At 39.3% G+C, this 24,731-nt stretch overlaps 1 protein-coding gene across 8 annotated transcripts in view; it reads left to right on the top strand.

Annotated features, from left to right (window-relative positions):
- The window catches only part of CPQ (carboxypeptidase Q), a 185,281-nt gene that overhangs the window by 86,480 nt on the left and 74,070 nt on the right, over positions 1–24,731 (top strand). For all 8 annotated transcript variants that reach the window (XR_010828728.1, XR_001206680.3, XM_066990613.1 and 5 more), the window contains one exon: positions 13,327–13,438. Coding sequence is in view for 6 of the 8 variants with exons in the window: in XM_066990613.1 (XP_066846714.1) it covers positions 13,327–13,438 (112 nt within the window). In the remaining 2 variants the exon portion in view is untranslated. The remainder of the gene's footprint in view (positions 1–13,326; positions 13,439–24,731) is intronic.

Below are 24,731 nucleotides of genomic sequence, written 5' to 3' on the forward strand. Positions count from 1 at the left end.
TGGCATTGGCAATGAGACACCAAACCTTTCAGATGAAGGTCAGGAATTCGAGTGCAAGGTGAAGTGACAGGGAGTATTAGTTAGCACTGACAGATTTTGAGAGGCCTAGGGACATAAATTTGATGATAAGTCCAAGCAGACAGAAAACCACATCACACAAACCCATCTGTATAACTTGGACCTTGCTGGTGTTTCTGGTCTTTTTCTTTCGTATTTCCCCTCTGTAGCTGGACACAGGGGGAAAAAAAATCATGCTGCCAACATGTTCACAAATTCAGAAAGTTTCCCGTGCTGTGCAGGACGTACAGAAATTTGTGCTGGTGAAAAATGTCAAATGACATCAATCTGCAGCCATTCCTAAGGCACTTGACAGGGAGGAGATGGAGACCCGTATGCAAAGCGTGGCTCAGCTCAATCCCCAAATGTGGCCACGAAGACACCTCTCCCACTTTCAGGATGAGTCCCTTCCAGTGGATACACAGATGTTTCATACAAGCTGGACCAGTTCATACAAGATAATTTCCACTTTCTGGTATTCCAGCCTGTGGTATTTACATCATGATTTTGGAATGAGGCAGGACGAGAGGCTTACTTACCTCGTCCCTTTCTGTTACTGCAGTTGACTTGCTTTCCACCTTTCTCCAGGGTTTGTCCAGAGCCATGACTTACCTATCTGCTGTTATCTTCTGTGCAAGGGAAGCAGTGTTTTTTGCCTGGTATGTGCATATGATAAAAGATGGCAATAGGCAATACCCATGAAGTGCCCAGATGACTCTTGCACTTGAAACACTTCCCAGCCTTGTGGTATGCCAAACCTGTTGAAGTGTGCGTTGCCTCTGTCTTCTGTTTTGCCGAAACTGCACTTTACACCAGGTTTTCTGAAGTCCCCTGCACTCCAAATGAATTCCAGAGCTGTTGCATTACTGGTTCTAGTAATAAAGTGAGACTCATCTGATTTTCAGCAGAAATTTCACCCTGGGAATTATCCTGACAGCTGTTGTCTAATCTGTTATTTTCCAGAAGTTGTTTGATAAATCAACGTATTCTCCATCTTGGTGAAAACTTTTGCCAAACATACTGTAAGTTTCATGATAGTGTATAAACAAAATATTGGGGACGGATGAGCGTGAATGGGGAGCTATCACTTTGTATCGAAAGTCATGGCTTTTGAAATACACTAATGGGAATCGAGTAGGTAAATAAAGTCAGTGTTATTTGCAAGTACATATCTGTGTCTCTGTGAATATAACTTCTGATTTGCTGGAGTTGTAGACAGGTACTAGAAATTGGTGACTGAGTTTTCATTTGTGTAAGTAGATACAGCTCCAATATTTTCCAGTAATATAACGCAGGGATTTTTTAGTACTTTCTGTGAACACTTTCATTAAAATAGGAATAAATGCTAATCATCTCTGAATCTCTACATAATATACAGTTGTTTGGTCCCATTTCACTGATAAAGAGATCAATACAATATAATTAACTAATTTGAATTTAGAGTTGAGAAATTCATGATTTTCTAAGCCTGCATTCTACCTCAGAAGTACTGTTTTAATTTTCTGAAAATAAAGGAAACCAAAGGGACTGTTGATGCCGAAAGAAGAATTGTAATCTGAAAACGATGTTGAGACTTTGAAGACACATCTCATACAATATGTAAAGCAATTCTTTCAGGATCAGTATAAGATAAAGACAGTTTGATGTTGCAAGCCAAATAATGATCTGTTTCTAAGGGTTCTTGCATCAGTTCATAAAAGTGTTAGATGAAAATTGCAAATAATTCCCTGAAATGGATTTCGTACCAACTTTAATTTTTTACCATGATTCTGACTACCCTAAGTAGAAGAAAGGTCTTTTCTTCTTGTGCCAGTAAAATACTGTATTGAAGATTACAATTGTACTTCAGCTGTCTGGATACTGAAGGACATACTCGAGTTTGGTAGAATTGATTTCCAAGTTGTGTTCTGCTTCTTGGTCTCTTTAATGAAATATTCAGAGCCAAAATAAATGTGGGTTATTTATAGTGCCACAAGAAAATGAGAATTATTAATTTTATTAATTCTGGAATCAATGTTATAATTAAAAAAAAAAAAGGGGGGGAGATCTCTGGAGATGATGTAGTCCAAGCCCATGCTCAAAGCCAGGTCAGTTAGAGCAGGTTTCTTAGGGCTTGTGTTTTGCATATCTCCAAGGATGGAGGTTCCCTCACAGCCTCTCTGGGTAATGGTTTCAGTGTTTTAAAAATCTTGTTAGAAAAAAGTTTTTTTTTTTCTTATTTTTAAATGGACTCTCTTCTGTTTCAGTGTGTGCTTGTTGCCCCTTGCTCTGTCAGTGGACTCCGCAGAGGAGTGTACAAACACACTTGCTGAGTGGAAGAATCACCTTCCTTGACCTGAGGGCTGGTACAGTTGTGTACAGCAAGGCCACATTGCTGGCTCATGGCCTCCTCTGCCAAGCTGTTTCCAGCAGGTCAGCTGCCTGCCTTCGTACACAGGAGTTTTTCCTCCCCAGATGCTGAATTTCACATTTCTGCTTGCTAAACTTCATGAGGCTCCTCATGGCCTGAATTCTCCAGCCTGTCAAGGTTCCTCTGAATGGCAGCAGAGCTCTCTGGTTTATCAGATGCTCCTCCCAGTGCTGTATCTTCAGTGAACTTGCTGAGGGGGTGTTTTGTCTTATCTCCCATGAAGATATTTAACATGGTTGGACGCAGTATCGATGCCTGGGGCACAGCACTAGTGACCGGCCTCCACTTGACTTTTGTGATGCTGTTCATGACCCTCTGGCCCAGCAGTTCAGCCAGTTTTCAGTCCACATTACTGTCCTTATAGCTAATTCATACTTCATCAGTTTGTCTATGAGGATATCATGGAAGCCAGTGTTAGATCCTGTGGTTCCCAGGATCCCCCATTTCTGAGGAAAGGTGTTACATTCGCTTTCTTCCGTTTCTCAGAAGCCTCACTGCCATGACATTTCAAGGAGTGGCCCATCAGGACCTAACTCCATCTGCTAACTCCATCCTCCTACACTGAGGTACATATTCCTCACTCCAGACTTTCCCATGTTTCTCAGTAACCTAGAATTCCTGAATGCTGATCTTGCCAGTAGAGACTGTGGTAAAGAAAGCCCTGAGTACCTCAGCCTTCTCCATGTCACTGTGTCACCAGCCCTGTGTTCCTCTGCCTGCTCCCCAGGCAGCGTGGGTTACTGCGTCCCTTACCACTTCTCAGTAACTTCCAACCCCCCCATAGCTGCCCTTCTGGAAATGCATGAAGTTAGTGCTGCTTTGAAAAGTTTTTAAAGATAATCTTAACTAGCAAAATACTGAGGAAACTTGTGCAGATGCCAGGAACGTAGGATAAGCCATAGAGATAAGAAAGGGTTACAGTAATCAAATGAAGGACTAATTGGGTGTTTTAGTATACTTCACAATGAAATCCTTTAAGTAGCCAAGGAAGAAGTGGCAGGAGCCTGGCCTAAGAGTGGATTTGTGGAATAAGAGGAGAGCATCAGAAGAGCCTCCTTTATGGCTGTAATTATAGCTGTGAATGTAGGCCTGTGAATCTGTGACCACTGAAATACTTCATGCTGACAGCAGAAGGTTTTTGCCATCGCAGCAGAAAGGTGTGGAGCCACCCCTACTAGAGAACCAGGAGCAAAAGCGACCATTGTCACTTTTGATAGATCTTTATGACTGTAGAAGTGGGATTGAGACAGTTTTGGAAGAACTGATTCTAATGGTGAAGGACAATAGTGTGGTAAAAGGCAAAAATTTCATTTTCATTGTGTTCAGCTGGTGGTGATGAATTAAGTAAAAGTTTCTAGAGATGTAAAATTATGAGGTAGTCTTGTGAGCTAGCAACATTTGAATCCCAATTTAGCTTCTGAATGCTGCAATGAGGGCTCAGTAGGGCACATTTTAAAAAAGCTTGTGTTAACAAAGGTGTTAGAAAAACTATTTTCCTAATAGCAAACTTTGAAACAGTTTGTCCAGAGAAGTTGTGGAAACTCCATCTTTGGAGATTTTCAGAAGTCAACTGGACAGTGCAATCACGGTGAAGTTGACCCTGCCGTAGGCACGGTGTGGAAGAAGACGAGCACCCAGAGGTCCCTTCCAACCTCAAGTGTTCTTTGATTCCAAATGTCTGGCACTGGGACATAAATGTTATGTTTTATAGCCTCCTGCCTTGTAGTCCTCTGATATTATTATGACCATATAAGGATTTATTTGACTTGCTTCCAACAGCAATGTTGGGAATTTGGAAAATGAAATGTACTTTCTTCAGGATATTTCAGAGCTGGCTACTTAGGATGGCTTTCAGGACATTTTGGGTCATCCAAATGCTCTAAGGCAGTGACAATGGGGCATGGGGTCTGACTTAAGGGGTCCTCTAGTGTTCTGAAAAGAAAATAGCTGTGTAATGTTTTGCAGAGAAATCTACAGTTTCAGAAAGTGATGCTTTCACAGTAGTGCATAGTACCATAGGGTACAGATAGGACGGTTTGGGTTAATACTTCAATGAAACACTAGGCATTGTTAGTGTTTATTTTAGCTGAAATTAATTTAAATATCTGATGAAAGAAATTTCAAAGCTATAACATTTGTGAATATTGCTATATCTGTAGTAATGTGGTAGAATCATATATTTCCCTAAAGTGAAAAATACATAAATGAAGACTCTATAAAATAATTAATTTCTCCATACATAAATCATCTGCTACATATGTAAGGGAAATCTTCCATTGGTAAATGTAGAAAAAGGGTTGTTACTCTCTACACATCAGGTCGCACATTTTCAGCTTTGATACAGGGACATTTGCAGAGTTTCTTTGCTAATCTTTGATCTGTAAACATGGCTTCTACATCATCATCTTTATGCAAGTGTAGGTGATATTCCAGTGGTAGCTGATTTGTTTAGATGTCATTATTGGTATGATTTTTACTCTTAAAACCTCTAAGAGGTGGACTTAAATGTATAAATTGCAATCCTTATTTTTGAAACAGCATTTTGAAGAATGACATTATTTCTGAAACATTGCAGCTTGGGAAATAGGAAATAAAAAATAAAATATTCTAGGAAACTTAAATAAGGAAATGCTAGGTCTAAAAATCCAACATTTAATAAGAAAATGGTAATCATTTCAATTCTTGGTTATCTTTTGAATATTCATGTAGTTTGTGTGTCTTTCTACCTTTACTACAGTTTCCTTATCAGTAATAACTTATTTTCAGACTAATTTCTCCTTCACCATCCTATGCTTCATAAATGCTATCAGCCCATGCTATTTCACTACTCAGTGGTTTTAAGATTGACTTCAAACAGGAAGGTTTTGTTGCAGTACTTTCTGAGTACACTTTATTTTCAACCACTTTTGCAAAATACAGATTCAGCTTTAAAGAGTTTACTGTATATTCTGACACACAGGCTCTTTGAAGGTTAATCAGCTTTTTACCAGTAATAGGGTTTGATTTTTGTGTGACTAAGTGAGTTGCTTCTGTTTCATGTGCAGATCTATCATTTAATCAGAATCCTGGAAGTTAAGACTTACTACGCTGCCTATTAAGTAGAAAAGACAGTTTTTGTTTTAATAATTTTTTTTTTCTTTCTGAACTTCACTGTATCTTTAGGACTGTAAATTAGTTGAGACAGCAAGACTGATTATTTGAAAGCCATTTCTAATGTGCATGAAATCTAATAAAAGGAAATGTACAGTGAAGTCATATTATTTGGACACCAAAGCTAAAAACTAATTTGAAGAAATATTCTTATATACACGAAATAAAATCCACTAAATGTGGTAATGTTCCTGATTTACATTTAGAGCATGATTTAATCCAATTGCAGTTTAACTGGAGGCAGTTAGTGTTTTCTTAAAAGGCAAGTACAGAAACTCACAAATCTTTTTTCACATATTTGTAGCCCAAAACAATTATTTAGAAAATGGTCAGGGTAAACTTTCACAAAGACTTTTTATCAAGTAAGTGTGTTGGTTTTTTTTTTGCAGCTGAACATCTCTGATACAGTTACATGTTTGAATTTAGCTCTTAAGTTGATGGAATTACACATGAAAGAATAGACTTCTGTTTAAACATAACTGGATATTTCTGGTAGTAATGAGCTATGCTTTTTAAAATAGAGTTTATATTCAAAAATATTCATATTATATATTTATATATCTAACCTCACATGTAAATCTAATTCTAATTTTGTGCCGTATAGTGCTATGTTGCTGATGGGCACTCTGCTTTTGCAGTTCTGTTTTCCTCCCATGCAGAGTTTGAAATAATTGCAGTATTGATAACAAATTCAGTGTCCCTGCAAATGCTATTTAAATAATTATTGTTATTATGCTGTGCTTGAGAAGTTTCCTTCTAGTGGCTGCAGTGCCTCTGTTTTGGAAGAGCTGAGTTGGATTCCAGATGGGGAGATCAAGCCAGACAAATTTGCTGCAGTCTTTTAAGCAGATAGGATTAAAAGTGCTGATTTGTTTAGATTTAGGAAGGCCTTTGATGGAAAAGACAACAGACTGATTTACAGAATGTTACTGGATGATACAAATAAATATCTATCATAAATATTTTAAAACTTAAGGAATGTTGGCTTGTGTAAAGGAATGTGATTCTGCCTGGACATGAAGTACTGAGCAGGAATGGTAGATAATTCTTTAATTTGTCATTTGTTTTGCTGCTTGATTTGAAAGGGTGAGTTGAGGTTTGGAGTAGAATAGTGAAGAAAATGGGTCAGGGTAAAAGACCTAATTACACACCAAAATTTCACTCCATTAAGATGACAGATTTTTATTTTTTTTCTTCTAAAAATGCAGAAGAGAATACAGTCTGCACACGAAGAATTACTTTGAAAGAGGGAGGTGACTGTGGACAGTGCTACCAGTTTTGCTATGTGGGTAAACTGTAGAAAAACATACTGCTTGGTGTCGCCATTTTCCAGACCGCATTTGAAAGTGCTTCTATAGATGATGCTAATACATTCTAGGACTGAGAGCCATGCCAGATTTACTATGTGAGTTTGCAAATCGGTGTATGTGAAGACTTAGTTTAATCATAGTTTTGAAGGCAAGGTAACCATGCTGGGCTTAAATTTAGGACTGCCAGCTGTTTTATTTGTCCATTAGGTATGTGATATGCTGTCTTCCTCTTTTCCCTTGTTCTCTCTCTGTTGTTAACACAGTGAAATGAAGAAAATCTTCAGATTCTTATAAACTGAAGCGATCTGGCAGTTCATAGTTGTTATACTGCCCAAATGGGCAGATTACTCAAGATGTACTCACTATACTTAGGAGCACAGGACTATATTACATAGTGGATTCCTCTGTCTGAGAAGTTGGGATTAAGCATTTTTAAGTCGTGGTTTACTTAGTGTCAGAAATTTTGTTTTAGTCTGGGGAAAACAGAAAATAGTGAAGTGAGAGAATGTTTGTATGTGTGAAGAGTAACAAATGTCTGGGGAAGGAGAGAATTTATAGGCAATTTTTGGATTGGATTGAATTTAGAATACTAATTGTTAACTGATTTCTGCCTTCCATTAATTTTAGTCCAAATATGGATCAACTATATGTGGTGTTCATATGTGTAGGTTATGTATTGTACAAATACCCCATGCACTGAAAGGAGGTGATTCCTGCCGATAAAATATCCAGTCAAATAGTGTAAGACCTTATTGTGCTACACAGAGCTAATGATGGTCCTATTTAGAAGCAAACTGAAGAAGAAAGAACCACAAAAAAAATTAATAAAAATGCTTCTCATGAGTTTCCAGGTAATTCATCAACTGGGTTGGAACACCATAGACTGCCTGAGCAAACAACTAAATGGTGGCCATAGTTGGCTGAAAAAGTAGACAAGCAGTTGAAAAGAACTTAAGTTACAGTCTAGACTGCTTCACTGTTTTAGTTTGAACTTCAGGCATACAGGCAGTTGGAGTTTGAATGTGTCTTGGCTAAAGATGTTTGATAAAGGTCCTACTTTATTAAAGGTCCTAGGACATTAACCTCTCTCCATGAAGTCTTCTTCACCCATGAAGGGCAAAGATGAATGATGGCTTCATTACTCTTCCATTACCATCTATCTACCTGAGTGGCATGAAATAACATTGAATGCTGGCTTTTACAACTTGATGCAAATATTATTCTAGATTGGATTCCATGACTGAAAATGTTTCCTAACATTTATCATTTATCATCTCTAATGTTGCATAGAAAGAAGCCTTTGCTTCGTACCTGTAGAGGAGCAAGTGAGTGTACGGAGACTTAACTAGAAGTGAAATGGACTTTTCCTAAAACACCCTCTAACCAAGCAGAACTTAGTTCATCTACATTTTATGGAGTCATTATGTGACAAATTGAATAAGCATGTGTGAATACATATGGAATGGAAGATTAATTTTAGTGGCAAAAACCATCATGCTTAAAAGGATAACCCTGTGACATGTGCAGAAGTGTGTGAAGGGGTGGTTCCTCTTTCTGATCTTATTTTTAAAACATAAAATACAAAAATACATAGTTTTATAAATATATAAAAAATAATTTAAATTTTAAAACATTTTAATATGCTTGATTGAAATGCTGGGCATGACTTAAAAGCAACCAATCATCATCATAATGTTAGTGCAGATGAAAATAGAATAATTCATCTTCTATTTGAAATGTTACCTGAAGTTTCACTTCTCCTATTGCATCGTATCAGGACTGTGTCTATGGTCTTATTTTTCTAGCTGTGTCACTGCAGGAATGCCAAATCTGAAGTTGTCATGTGGCACGTAAGCTATCTTATCTTAATGTGTTTTTGGTCCATTTGTCAAATGTGTTTTGCTGTATTTTTGCTGTCTTATACAAATGCTTGTGGTTTCTCTGTATATTTAGAACAAATACTTATACTTACATATACTTCCTTAAATTGCTTTGCAGTGATTACATTCTGTTGGCATGTGCTGACATTTTATATGGGTGTTTTGTGCAAATGTAAGTCATTAGCCTGTGTGCAGATTTGGAGGTGAGAGCCACGTAACAGATTTGAAAGCAATGTTAAAAATATAACAATCATATTTCCTTGTTCACTGAAACTGCCCTTCTTGCTATCCCACATGTACATACAATTATAATATTGTCTTAAATAATATGGTGGTTTAGCATGAATTTCATGAATATTTCCATTCATTGTCCCAAATATATTTTATCTCCCTAAAGACCAAGATAAACACAGTGTTAGTGTTTTTGTTGTTTTGTGATAGTGTCTTATTTTAAGAATGTCTATGGCTAGCTATCAGCCAGATCACTGAAACTTTCATTTTAGTAGGTGCTGCAGAAACATGATCGTTAAAAAAACAACAGTTCAGCAAAAGCTTTCACACAGAAGTACATTGGTTGTATTTATGTAATTGCTCTTGGCGTCCATTTAAGTCACTTTAAGTAAAAGTTCACCCGTAAAATTATCTAACTTTCTCAATCTACTTGAACCTTGATCTGTTTTGGTGTAATGTTCTGGAGCTGGTAAAGATGCTTTGTGATTGGAGTCTGTAATCCCAAACAGGATTACACCACCTTCTTCTGATTCAAAATTTCCTGCTGTTGCAATATGTGTTGTTCACAGAAATAAGGAGTAGTTCCCTATCAGACACTCATGTTGAGGTTGTTGCCAGGGAACAGCATTAGTGCCGTCTTCTTTCACTGCTAAAGTCAAGGCATTGTTTCTATTGTAAACTTGGTTCTCAATGAGTTTATAAACTTGATGTAAATAGTTCACTTCAGCTTCAAGTTGCATTTCCCAGGAGAGTGAATAGTTATCTTTCTAAAACCAATTTTTGCTCTAAGTAAACAAACCACATGGCAATGTTTAAGTTGTGGAATAGACATCTTTTATACTGCAATTATCCTTTCACTCAAAACCTTCTCTTCTCCTTTTTCTTTTCTTTTCTTTTCTTTCTTTTCTTTTCTTTTCTTTTCTTTTCTTTTCTTTTCTTTTCTTTTCTTTTCTTTTCTTTTCTTTTCTTTTCTTTTCTTTTCTTTTCTTTTCTTTTCTTTTCTTTTCTTTTTTCTTTTCTTTTCTTTTCTTTTCTTTTCTTTTCTTTTCTTTTCTTTTCTTTTCTTTTCTTTTCTTTTCTTTTCTTTTCTTTTCTCTTTTCTTTTCTTTTCTTTTCTTTTCTCTTTTCTTTTCTTTTCTTTTCTTTTCTTTTCTTTTCTTTTCTTTTCTTTTCTTTTCTTTTCTTTTCTTTTCTTTTCTTTTCTTTTCTCTTCTTTTCTTTTCTTCTCTTCTCTTCTCTTCTCTTCTCTTCTCTTCTCTTCTCTTCTCTTCTCTTCTCTTCTCTTCTCTTCTCTTCTCTTCTCTTCTCTTCTCTTCTCTTCTCTTCTCTTCTCTTCTCTTCTCTTCTCTTCTCTTCTCTTCTCTTCTCTTTTCTCTCTCTTTCTTTCTTTTCAGAGGACAACAGAGTCTGCAGCAGTTGGCTGCAGAATGCAGCGTTCTTTGAGATCTGTCCTCCATGCATGTGTTGCAGTGGGGCTGCAGGTGTCACAAGCTCTCGAAGCATGGTTCATACCAGTGCTAGTGTGTGTGTGTGTGTGTGTGCTCTCAGTCCTCCTGTATAAGAAAACAAAAAGACCAATGAGTAACATAGTAAGCATAGCTGTTTTGCTTTCATTTCAGAAAGGTTTCTACCTTAAAAGCTGGCATGGCTTTTTTTAGATTATCTGGTTTGAAGCTATGTTGCTATTGTGGCAGTGGCTGGCTACAGAGTAAAAACTTCTGCAGTGAAGTGTGCCTGAAAGTCCTGCTGTTTGCAGGCTTTCACTTGCGGTCTGGGGAGGATCATGGCACTACACTGGAGGAATACCTCCTGAGTAAATCTGAAGCTTTTGCAGAGGATCCTGCAGTTGAAATTCAAGCATGTTTGCAGGAGCAGAGGTTTTGGAATAAAGGCTGCAACCTGTCTGTCTACTACCAAGAAAATCGTGGTGGGCTGCAAAGCAAAAACATGTTTAGGCAAGGCTGGATAAGCACAAAAGAGAGTTGAAGCATCTGAGAAGGAAAGAGTAAGTCACTCTCAGATTTTGATCACAATGTTTTCCAGCTTCTAAAGCATCACAGTTCTGTTTTTTATCATACACACATTTATAAACATTTCATGATGCATTTTCTAAATATAAAGGGTTGTGGTGCATTCTGATTGGAGCCGTGGCAATACAGTAGATATGACTGTAATTTATCAAGGCCCTTATTAAATACAAAGAGGAGTTTTAGCTGTTTTACCTGAGATTGCATTTAGTTGGATGAAAAAATGCCATGATTTGATGAGCACATTTTTGTCTTGCTGCAGTCCATGATCTGTTTGTGCATTATTTTTAATAACCAGTGAAAACTTACTAAGATATCTCTCATGCGAGGAGGAAAGTAGTTAGTTAGTTCCTTGCAATGTTAGCTGCGCACTTAGCAGCATACGCTCTCACCCTCCGGGGCTGGTAACAGGAAAAATTGTTCTCATTATCTGTGCTATAGTAGTTGTCCTGTGATAAATGAAAGCTAGGATGAAAAGCCAGGAGATTGTCATCCCTTAATTCTTCGGGGAACAGAAGGTAGCAGGAGGAGTAAGTGTTTTTCACCATCTTCTACGCCCCAAAACTCTGAGACCCTATTGACATCAGCTGACTGGGGAGCTGGAAATATCCCCTCATATATGGCCAGTTCTGGGCAGGACATGGGTGTGTGCTCCAGGGTCTCCTTCAGTTTTTCCTCAATGTTGAATTGTCATAGGATGGACACTTCTGCTACATCCCGCAAGTGCTCTTTGCTGGTGCCTGTTCTTCAAAGACTCCTAGGACATGGTAGAGGTTTTCTGCTCTTGCTTTCGTCCTATAGCATCATTTCACCACACTTAATGCCCTGCCTGCTCAGCTCAGATTTCTTTTCCCTCCTTGACCTCCTCATTGCAATTAGAGATTCATCGGCCCTTCAGCTGCAGGTCGAGCTAGGGAAATGTCTCAGAGGCAGCCCCAAGGGCCAACCCTGTCCTGGGCCGCCTCAGGCCCAGCACCGCCAGTCAGTCAAGGGAAGGGATTGTCCTGCTCTGCTCTGCGCTGTGCAGGCTCACCTCAAGCACTGTGTGCGGTTTTGGGAGTCACAGTATGAGGACATAAAACTATTAGAGAGTGGCTACAGAGATGGTGAAGGGTCTAGAGAGCAAGGTGTATAAGGAGCGGCTGAGGCCCCTTGGTTTGTTCAGCCCAGAGCAGAGCAGGCCGAGGGGAGGCCTCATGGCGGCCTGCAGCTCCCTCACGAGGGGAGCGGAGGGGCAGGCGCTGAGCTCTGCTCTCTGGGGACAGCGACAGGACCCGAGAGAACGGCATGGAGCTGGGACAGAGGAGGGTCAGGCTGGGTGTTAGGGAAAGGTTCTGCACCCAGAGGGTGGTCGGGCACTGGGACAGGCTCCCCAGGGCAGTGGTCACGGCACCGAGCCTGCTGGAGTTCAAGAAGCATGTGGATAATGCTCTGAGCCATGTGGTCTGAATTTTGGGTAGTCCTGTGTGGAGCCAGGAGTTGGGTTTGATGGTCCTTGTGGGCCCCTTCTAACTCAAGACATTCTATCATTCTCTGATTCCGTGAGTTCTGGTATTGGTGTGATTCTGCTTGTCAACATTTCAAAAAGAGTTCAGAGTGTTTCTGGAGACACATACAGTGCTATCATCTACTGTAGTCACAAAAGTCTCTTCACAGAAATACCATCTGGGACTTGCTAGCATGTAGTTTTTAATTTAAAATTGCCTTATGGCTAATGGAACTATAAAATACCTTGTCATTGTTGTAGCACATAGGGGATCCAGTAATAAATTAGAGGTCCTCTGTGGTAGGAGCCACAGATATATAATAAAGCAACAACCTCTGTCTGGGAACACTTTAGTCTATGTTCGTATTTCTTACATATGCACCCAGAAATAGGGCTAATCAAATTTCATACTTAAGGGCTTAAACAGTTCACGGCTGGAATGTGAAAGAAATTTTCCCCATTCTGCAATATGGTAGTCCTGGAGAGTATGGACTTTGTTAATGTACAACACAAAACTCTTCATTTAACGTTTCCTCGCAGCGTACCTAGTTTGATTTAGGCAGTGGTTTGAGACAGTAGGATGCATTTGGCCATCTCAGATTTATGTTCAGTGACTAGAGAACAATGTTTTAGTTTTATGTGAATGTTTTTTTCCTCCTGTTTTGAACTAAAAAGTCAAATTTATGACAAAGTCATTAAAATGCATAAATGCTGAACTGACTTTTCTGATTTACTGTTTCCATATAGATATATTTTCTCATAATTGCTTTTCCAGATTGTATTGGTCAGTGGACATCTGGACAGCTGGGATGTTGGGCAGGGAGCTATGGATGACGGTGGTGGAGCATTTATATCATGGGAAGCATTATCACTCATTAAGGATCTGGGTAAATATTTAATTTAAAATATTTTTAATGCATTTCATTTCCAGAACATTTTGTGTGTTGTCTAAACTGGATTTTCTATTTTATCCATTCCTCTGAGAACAAATATTCATACTTAGTATAAATATTTTGCAAGTTTGTCTGTTAACCCCCTTCTTTCATCATAGGGGTCATCCAAAAGCAACACATCAGTCAGTGGTCTAGAAAGTACTTTGAGCCTGCATGGTCACCATTATCAGAGAATGGAAGCACAGTGTAGTGTTACTGTAGTAACTAGGTAACATAGAAAGAAGTCAATCTTTTATTTTTTCTTAATGAATTCCTTCCTATTAAAGATGATGAAGCTTCATGAAATCACATGAATATCAGCCTTCTCATATTTTTCTCTGCCTTTTAAGCAGCACTGTCTTTGAGCACATTCCTAAATCTTTCCCTGTCTTACAAGTCGCTTTTCCAGTGGCTGTTCAGTTAATTTAATTCACAAACTCTTTCCTCACTCTTGATAACTTCTCATCTACATCTCTCTCAAGAAGATGCATCTGTGACTGGATCCAGACCATGATGCTGCCTCTTGATTTCTTTATTTTTCACCTACATATAGGGATAATCATCAAAACTGAGTCTAAACTTAACAGAAATTCATATTTAAGAGTCCATTCTTCTTGAATGTTCTTCCTAAACAAATTTATATCCTGCCTAGACTTGTTCCACCAAATGCTGATAGATACAGCTAGACCATCAAGATGATGGGCTCTTAGGTTTGTATTTTAGGGCTGATTTCCTGATCATTCGCACTTCTTTTATGTTGCTGTGTTCGTGGGCTTTGTTGTGTTTTTTTTTTTTGGACTGTTGCAGCTGATTTCCTTGTCAAGTTAATCCAGGACAGAGGAGGCTCACACTCGAGTTTCCTCACTACAAGGATATAGTTCTGTAAAATTTAACTTAACCAGAGTGCCCTGTCAAAACATTTTGTCTCATCAAGTAATGCGATGGTATAGTTCCTCACAGACTGGAGGGTGAGTGTGGCACAGCCATTGTAAAGGGGCTCCAAGGTCAGCTGTGGGAATGCAGTTCATCCCCAGCATCTCCCAGACTGTGGTCTACAGTCAGGTACTGCTGCCAGAGATCATCTAGACATTGACCTAATTGGCACTGTATTTAAATTAGTCATGAACGAAACATCCAGTTCATGTGCCTGTGTTCTCCATACACCTAGCCTCTCAAAATTTGGTCTGGCGTCCTGCTGTTCTTAGTCTGCTGTGTGATTTCTGATCTCTGAAGTGCGGATTCCAGTCTTACTCCTTGATCTGCAGTTTTTTGCTATTTTTACTTCCATATGGGCTTTTGTCACTACACCCCTCAAAACTAGATCAAAACAGACTTCTTAGATTGTTGCGTTGATATCCATGGATGCTTTCATCAGATGGAACCTATTTTTCCTCATCATTCCTTTTTTCCAGAACTGTAACCTGTGGTCAATAGGAATGCTCTAAGTATTCCTTTAAAAAATAAAATCAGCTGCTGTTCCTGCTCTTGGCTCTGGCAGAGTTTAAATAAGAAACTAGCCTTTCCTGCTTCTAATCAGAAGGATTTGTGCACTTGAACAATCTCAGTGTTTCTTGAAGAGCTCTTTGTAGACAAGCTCTGTTATGAGATTAGCCACTCTCGTACTGCAGTGATGAACATCAGACATCTTTGTGTATTGCTGTGTCTTTATTTTGCATTATTTGAGCTCGTTATCTCTCGTTTTGCCAGCCTCAGAATAACTGGAATATCAGTATGTGACTGAAAACAAAATGCATGTGTTTTACTTTTTGTTCTTTAAAAGTGAACTAAAAAGGATTCTTCTACAGAAGAAACCAGGCCTACTCTTTCTTTTAGTGTTTTTAAATCTTTTTTTTATGATTCTTGGGAAATTGCCTATGCTCCCTCCACCTCCAGGAAGAAAAATTGTGTCTGTATTTGCTGATTCTATTCTATTCAGAACAAACTGTTTTGCGTCTCTTAAGGGCAAATTCATGGTGGCATTGTATAATTCTTATTCACTGGGTTTCCTTTCAGGCATGAATGAAATGCATCACTCTCTGCTTGTTCAAATATTTGGTTTCCTCTAGTAGTAGCTTGTGTGTTTGCTGTACAACCTATGGTGAAATGCTGTTTTCTCAGCTGGGAAATGTCTGAGCCTTTGCTGGTGCCCTCTGTTCTGGTTAGCTGTTGCGTCAAGCTTTTCTTGTTACACCAGTGTTCTGCGGGAACATACAACTGGGAGAGAATATCTGGGTCATCCAATCTAACCTGTAGGTGTAGCCACGTGGGATAGCGCCTTTCATCTTCCGTAGCAGATTGGTTAGTGCAGATTTTATATCTTACGGTGCATATAAAATCTGACCCCAAAAAAATGATGGCAAAGTGACTGATGTGCAGATTGTGTGAGAAGTTAATTAATTAGCTTTATCTACAGCCGATTCCATAAGTTGTATTTTCAGAGTGCGCTATTTCCAAGCATTGTCTCTTGAACTGTGGAGGCTTGGCTTCGTATCCTTCTGGACCCCAATAAAGTTAGCGTCAGTCCATGCGTGGCATGGGAATAAGCCAGCTAAACGGGCTTGTCTGATGCACTTGTCGAATTTTTGGCTGTTTACTGGGACTCTTAAAGTCATGGCGCATTGTGTAGCCATGAAATCTGCGTCTGTGTGTTGTATAACTGATCTTAGAAATACAGATATGTGATCTGAAAGCTGAAGTGAACATTCTGAAATACAAATTTTACAGTATAAAACTTCTGTTACGTGTAGCGAGGACTACTGTTTCCATGTCTGCTGTAGCCCCTTGGTTCCATAAAAGCAAGATACTGCTACGCTATTTGAGCAAGTCTTTTCAGAGGTGATCTAATGATCTAATAGCACTTCATCATGATATCAACTGTGACCTTCGGGCATGGCGAGTGGACACAAGTTACGCCTGGTAATTTGGATTTTGGTAATTCCATTACTTGAAAAATGGTTTTAGTTTGAATAGTATTCTGTACTTTAACATAACCCCTCCCCAAACCGTTTAGTAGCTATTGGCGTAGGACCAAATACATGAAATTCATTTTAAAATCATTAAAATTATTGCTTAAATGATTACATTTTAAGTGATGAAGTTTATTTTCTTGCTCTGGTTAAAAGTATTTAACAGCTTTTACTTTTATTTCTAGATAAATCAAGTACTGAATGTGTTAAGCTTTATATTTTCTGAATCTTCAGTGTTGGCTTTTATTTTTCTTTAATTGAGCTGACAGCTTCTGTGCTATATTCATATCTTTTTTTTCTTAATGGTGTTTTTGTAGATTTCCAGACACTAATAGTTAGCTGGATGTTCACTGTAAGAACACACAACAGTAGCACAGTCTCAAGTAGCTTCACACAGAGACTTCAACACTTCAACTTTTTTGAGGGAAAAAATGGAACCTATTGCTTTTGGTAGGATTTTTTTTTCCTTTTCACTCTTTGGTTTCATGTGGATGTTGCTTCTTTTTGAGACAAAAAGAGTCAGCGTAGAGTCAGATGAAGAAGCATCTTCTGGGGGCGAGTTGTTCTGCATCTTCCGCACCAAGGTGATGAGAACGGGCATCTTCTGGAGGTGCCTTTGTCTCTCCTCCTTTTCCAGAGAGAAAACAGAGGCAGCAAATTCAGACTAAATGCCTACTTTTAGATGGATTACAATTCAACAAGGTGAATCTTGCTCGAAGTGGCTATTCCACTGCCGCTCAATGCAGAAACTGAACCCCACATTTCTGTTCTGTAGCTTCTGTGTTTGTAGCTTCACTCTAGAAAAAAGAAAGCTTTCTACAATGTACTGATAAATGTCTGCACTCATCTGTGCACATGTTGGTACCAGCACAGCTTGTAGGTACCTCCTGACCTGAGCGAACAGAAGCATTTCACGCAGTGCACCCATACCAATTTCTGCTTGGTGTTGTGCCACGCTATGCTCTTCCCACTGCTCGCTTTGCTGGAAGCCAAACTCAGAAACATTCACCAACTAGTGGCCGTTCTGGCTAATGGTATCCAAATGGGTCTTTTCTCCCAGTAAACACTGAAGTTCAATGAAGCACAAAGGAAAGAAAAATACGTGCTTTTTTTTCTAGCGCTCTTGAAGCTTATATATGCCACTGATGGGCAAGAACACTGGCAAGCTACTTCGTGGTTAATTTGCTCAAAAAACAAAGAACTGGAGGCATTTTCACAGAAGTTGTTTATGTGAAGAAAGATTAAAGTTTCAGCCAGTTGGTGCTCTTTATTCTTTTTTTTTATGGGAATAGAGACATCTTTAAAGGCACCAAGGCGCCTTAGCTGGTCTGAGCTGGAAAACTCCCTTTCCATCAGTGGGGCTGTGGCTGTTACGATTATCTGAGGACTTCTGATGCTCGAAAAAATGCCCTTCAGTACTGCAGACAAGGTTTGCAAGGCAGTAAGCTTGTGCAACTGTGCTGCAGTTTGCCTGCAGCTGTGTCTGTCAGCTGCCGCCTTCCCCAGCCCTCCTCAGTTTTTAACCTTTTGATCAATTCTAACTACATTTGATAGAGGCATAGAAATATTTAGAATATGAAGTTCTGATACGTTCTTTGCAAATGAGTGATTGAGGAGAGATGGATGAGTGCCTTTCTGTCCCAGCTGAGGAAAAGGCAGGAAGAAACTCTGCTTTTATCCTTTTTTGAATGATGACAAATGCCTGTTTAATCAGCACACATGTAGCTTTGGAGTAAGCACCAGGTCTTTTTTCTTGTGCCTCTGCCACCAAGTTCTGTGGGGTAGTAGCAAATACTGCTACCGTTGTGAGAGCATTGTTGGGGGTAATTTAGAGATAATGGGAAGGCACTGGGGGTATTTTGGGGAGAAGCAGCTGAGGGGTTCCTGTCTTTAAACAGATGTAATCCATAGGGTATTGCATGAGCTGTGATGTGGTGTGAAGGTATTTGGAAATTGTAGAAGAGACAGCACACAAGCAAGTTGGGGATTTCTCGTTTTGCAGAACAACTCTGTTACTAATTACAGTCTCGAAACCTCAAACCCATCCTGTTTTCAGGTTGGATTTATAATTTTCCAATTTTACATATGCTAGTTCGTGTGCAAAAAAAGGTGTCTTTGGAGATACCCAATGCCATTTGCCTCAGCATTTTGATGGTAGAGTCATTACAGCTCTGGTGTCATTTGAAACACAAGTTTTCTTGTCCCTGTGTCACATGAGGTTTACAAAAGAAGTTGGCTTTCCAGGTGAGGTGAAAGACTAGTTAAACAGCTATTCATAAAAAGTTCCTATAAAATTACCCCAAGAATTATCTTGATGCCATATTGTACCTTTACCTGGCTCTACAGGTTGCACCGACAGCCTGTGGCGCTCTGTCCCACTGTGGATGGTGATTGCCTGTTTCCGTAAAGGAGGAATTTCTGTTCTCTCACCATTTCAAGCCTTCTGCTGCCATGGAGGCCTTGCTCAGAACTAATACTTGCTGCTGGCATTTTTGAGCATGAAGCAGGTGGCATGTGTCCAGTGATTTCAGAGCTCTAGCCGTTGCTTTCTCTTTGCTCCTAATCTCGCTGTGTTCCTGCATCGCTTGGCCCAGGTAGGCAATTCCCACCCGAGGCCGCAGGTGCCCTCCCTGGGGAAAATGTGGGTGAAGCTCTCTGGCAAAGCCACCTTCTCCTCCAGCTCTGGAAACACAGGACTTTTATCCTTAAAAGGAAGCTTGGGGAACTGAAAAACAAGAGTAGTGGAGAAAAGAGTTTAGCAGGTGATCATATGGTGGTTTCCAAGCATAACACTTTATGCCCCTTAAATGCTGTAGAGAGCCCACTGGAGTGAGAGATGCAGTTGATTTTAATTGATGAATTTCACTGCTTTCTTCTGAAAAACTTCAGATATTGTATCTGTTGTGTCTGTTTTTAATTGAAACAGCTGGAGCCAAATTTCTGTTTGTTTGTTTTTTTTTTCCAGTGATTGGAGCTGCTACTTGACACTACAGTCTAACTTATTTTCAGTCTCACCTCTGCTAACAGGGGAGGAATCAAATAGTCTTTTGATCACATCCTGAGTTTCTTTCAGCAACGTTTATGCAGAGGCTCTCCCTCCTTATTCAGAAATGTGCTTTTTGCCTTTACATGGCGGTGTTTGGATCTCAACACTCCTTTGTTAGTCAGCTTGTGTTGTTCTCTGAAGCCCAGATGTGCACATGTCCACCACTGCTGCCCAGTCGTGTGTTTACCTGGTGCGTCCTCAGAAGAAATCCATTGACTGTGCTGTGAATTTGCCAAATCACAAACATACCCTCAGCTACTTGAACAGAAACATGTTGGGAGTTATCACTATCTAAGATCTTGCCCGTGTTGAAGTAGCTGGTAGAGACTTCATGAAAGGCACCTGCATTCCGAAGACAGCTATAACGATGGTTTGTGGCACAGAGTAAATGTTTCCCAGCTTCTGGTGTTGTCTCACGTGCACTGAGCTCATGTCCCGTCATGTCTGCATGGCACATGAGACCAGGAAGTCTCCTGCTAGGACTGGGCCTCCGGGTGCTTCTGGGAATCCTGGTTCTTCCATATAAAAAATATTTGCTATGGGGAAGTGCCAGAGACAGCGAATACCAGGAGTCAAATAGATGAACCAGGCACATTTTCCTCTTCTGCAGGCTAGGGCAGGATGCACGATGCCGTTGCTGCTATAGCAGCCTGATGAAGGAAGGGTTATTGTTGACAAAGTCTAATCCCAGCCATCACACCTTTTACATGGCCTTCCTACATTCCTAGACTATGATCTGTACGCACTCAAGAAAGGGAGAAATTTATGGTGATAGGTTCGGTGCATACTTCCCCCTCTTCCTCTCTTTACCAGTGTTCGAAGGAAATGGGAGTTTCCTGAGCTGACTTCCCTGTAGATGAAGACATGGATCTGGTACAACCAAATTTCTGTTTCCTAGCATAAAGCCATAGAAAACTTAAGTGTTTTTAAAACAACACGCATAAGGATTTCAAGGTGCGACCTGAATTATATTTTATGTAACTCATAAGGAGTTGATTAGGCAGTTTTTTCCACCTTAAAACTTATTTTAAACAGAACTTCTAACTCTCCTCTGAGTTATACCCATGACTAATGTGACTCAAAAACCATAAGACAGATTTCGATTCAGTTCTCTGTAGTCTTTGTATGAAGTTACACTTCTCTATTCTAAATTCACTGGCTAATATATGAGGACTAAAGATACATTTTATTAAAAAAAATTATTGGAGTCATTCCTTTTCTGCTAGTTTAATTGAAGTCATATAACTGCGATTTTAACTTAGTTTATAAAAATTTTGTTGAACGTGTTTTGGAATTTCCTGTAGCTCTGGTGGTGTAGTTGTTTGCTGTCTAGGAGATATGTTGTGAAACATCATTAAATGACTGCTTTTATAGTAGGCTTTTTTTTTTTTTTGATTAAATATCCCTGATAGGAGCTCCTTGTTCTTACATTCTTTCCGCTTCCCAAAAGTTGCACATTTTATTCTGGCCTTCATATTTTGCAAATCTGTTACCTATACTTGATATGAAGTATATGTGTATGCTGGTACACTACAACTACATTTAAACCTTGATTTCAACAAACAACTGAATGCATATTTGACAAATACTTAAATCTTCAATTTCCTTACTGAGTTGACATAGCAGGGGGGTGACTGCAGACATATAAAGTTGTTAATTGAGCAGTAAATTTAGGCTTACAGCTCTCCTTAACCATGCTGCCCTGTGTCCTGTGTACTGCTGCTACTCTGCAAGCTGTGATTTAGCCAGTAAATTCAAGTTCAAAAATGTGCTTTATTTATCTGTGAAAATCTTAAAAACCAGGTGACAGAAGCTATTGCGATTTTTTGTCCAAATCTGTAACTCCGCTGGCGTGGTGCAATACTGAAATCCTTTCTGGATGAAGTCAGAGTCATCTTGTCCTTGCTGTCAGGTCTTCTTTTGTTGTTGTTGTTGTTGTTGTTGTTTTGTTTGTTTGTTCTTTAAGGCATATATTTTCCATATGGTGAGACAATGGTGGTTGGTGCATTTTCTGAATCATCAGCTCTGAGGACAGTGTAGATGCTGCAACAGATTTGGGCTTCTGCCAGTACAAACAGAGGGACAGCAAAAGCAGAAGGTAGAGCCACAACACAGAAAAGGTCAAAACACGTTTTATGCTTGTAACACCAGAGAGAGAGAGGGAGAGAGGCCTGCATTGCCTTTTTAGCTCCAGAAGAATTTTATGAGATCTCTGAATACCTTTCAGGAGGGAGTTTTTTCCTAAAGAGGAAGAGGGTACATTTTCAGGGTGTCCTTTTTAATGGGATGTGGAGGAAATGGCAGCAGCAGCAGAAGCAGTGTAGGGAATGGAAGAGTGCTCTGCTTTCATGTTCTGCTGGTAAACAGGCAAATAGAGGATTTATTTATTTATTTATTTATTTTTGACGTGCCTTTGACTTCATGACACTAGACTAATTGGTTCTTTGTCACAGCATCCAAGAATCCCAAGCACAGAAGAGCACGTTTCTCAGTGCTCCTCTTCCGAGCTGTTTCTGAGCTATGCAGGTTGGTGGCTCGGAGGCAGGCACCTGGCGAGCGCTTGCTGCAGCAGCTCTGCCACCTCACCCAAATGCAGCACAGTGTACGGAGCTCCAGGCAGAGGCACCCTCTTCTCCCCATCTGCCCTGTTAGAAGGCTTAATATGTGTTATTTTTAGTTACTAGACTTGCAAATCACTTGCAGCTTTCCCCTCTAGTCTTGTATATACAGCTCCTTCCTTAACGTTTCCTCTTGGATATTACATCACTTTCTTAAAATAAATCTACCTAAAACTTTTCATGTTCTCCACCTTTATTCTTCTGTAAATCTGCCCTTCCTATTCTGTCATAAGCTTATACTTTCCTAAAAACAGAAAAAAATGCTTTGATTAATCCCAGATTTAATTAATACTGCTTGCCTGCTCCTCTAGCTCTGTAAAACCCAGTCCTTTCCAGATATGAGTCCTGCCTCATATCCTGCTTGCCTTGCAGTTTCCACTCCCCCTCTTTTCAGAGGCTTGTCCAAAAAGCTTCTCCCATTCTGTGAGTGCGGCAGCTGTGTCCTCTTCCCACCCAAAGCACAACATCTGAGCCCTTCACTGGCATCAGTTGTGGTGGAGCTACTGGCCCTTACCTCCAGGCACTGTCTGGCTTGGCTTGTCTCATTTCCTGCTTTCCAGTGTCCTGCCCATTTTCTGTCTTTTTCTTCTTGTGATTCCAAATCTCTTCTCCAGCTGACCCGTGTACCTGTCAGACAGCCTGGCTTTCTCCCAGGCCTGGGAGACCTCATTTTTCTTTACTGCAGAACTTCAAGATGAACTGATTTATTCACTTGCCAGCATCCTGTCCAACCAACATCTTGTCCTCAGTACTACAAGCAAAACCTGTGCAACAGAACAAAGAAAAATCAAGTAGATTACATTATACCTTTTTAATGAGAAAGCAAAGGCAGTTTCTCAAGCAATAAGCTGTTGCCTTTCTTTAACTTTATGCTCACTAGAGAATTAGAAATATATCATAATCATGGTTTACATAATACTAACATTTTTTAAAGTGTGCTTTGTCTTCTCAAAGCTTGTAACTTTGATAGTATTAAGATTTTCTCTGTTAAATCAGTGTTTTTCACTCAATTTTGAAGAAGAAAAAAAAAAACTTCTTTTAAATGAAATGCCTAACTAGAATTTTTTAATGCAATGTCTAACTAGACAAACACTTTCCAGCACAAAGAGCGATATTAGCACTCTTAATCATGGAAGAGTTTTTTCTAATAACAGAACGAATGCGCAAATCCTTCTGTTTTAAAATGAAAACTTCTTCATATTCAGAGGAAAAGTCCGGACATCCTAATTTGATTGCATTATCATTTACAATTTATAAAATGTATCTTTACATGTAGTCTTTGAAATTAGCCAGAGAAACAAGATGCTAAGGTGAAGAGAGTTTTCTCTAAAACAGGTCTTACCCATTCCACAGAATACAGAAATTAGGTAATGGTCTCTAAAATACTTGGGAATATTCAAATATTTGTCTTCTTTTCAAAAGCTATCAGACCTCTCTCAGACAAGTAATAGTGATGGGTAGCAAATGTTAGGAATTTGTGCATTCTCAGCTTATTGGGACCTTAGGCTACATATATAGCAGAGGCCAAAACTGCACAGCAAGTGTGGGCTCCTCCTGTGGAAATACTATGGAAAATAAGACTGCAACACCAAAACTGTGTACAATACATTAGAAGGAAAACCAGCTTAAAAAGTTATCATGGCTTGGTGAAAGTGACCTTACTTGATAGTTCACTTGAGGTCTAGACCGGAATAAGGAAAATTAAAACTAAAAGTATCAGTGGTATATAAAATAGGCAGTGTAATGAGAATGCAACGAGAGCTAAAATATGTAACTTGCCATGAAGCCCAGCAGTTTAATTAAACCAGCAAATAAAGCATTTGCTGAGATTCTGGAAATTTCAGAAAATTGCCTGTTTCCCAATCTGTAAATGGTTGAAACACTTTAGCAGATCAAATCTAAAAGAAAATGAAAAAAACTCTGAATATTTGGCCAGATTAAAAAAAATTAACAGAGCATTACTAGATTGGATAGGATTTTAATGATGCATAAAGGGACTGCTAGTGTGTTGTAAGCAAAACAGAGCAATTAAGAATGAGTATTGATACAGCTAATTTGACCCTGAAATATATACCAGAAATTGCTTTTTTTTTTTTTTTTTTTTTTTTTTCTCCTGAAGGCTGCCAGTAAAGTCACAAGAGACTTGGGAAATTTCCGTGTTAACTGCAACAAAGAAGACATAGCAGGAGAGAGAAAAGAGAAAGCAGGACGCATAGCATGGGAGAAACTCAGACTGGCTGTGTTCATTGTGTTGTGTATCTTAGTCCTTTTTGTATATATATCCTTTTAAAGAAATTTCAGGCAACAGCTAATAATGCAGAAAAATATGTAGCTCATGATGTTAAATACAGCAGTGGGACAGTTTTGGGGATGATATATCTGTATGTACCTCTCCATAGAAGCTCCTGAAGCAAATATATCAGCATCTTAGGCAGTATGAGACAAAGGGATAGGGTAGTGCAATTTGTTCTACTTTGTGGCTCAGTTCAAGGCTTTTTTAGGCCATTTATGTGTGATGTGGGGAGGGTAAAACTGGCAAAGCCCTAAAATACCTAATGGTTTTCATAGTTCCAGAGGGCTTGGGGGGGTTACAGTCATTTTCCTTTGTGTGCTGTATA

This window comes from Anser cygnoides, chromosome 2 (assembly GCF_040182565.1).
Source record: "Anser cygnoides isolate HZ-2024a breed goose chromosome 2, Taihu_goose_T2T_genome, whole genome shotgun sequence".
NCBI lineage: Eukaryota > Metazoa > Chordata > Aves > Anseriformes > Anatidae > Anser > Anser cygnoides.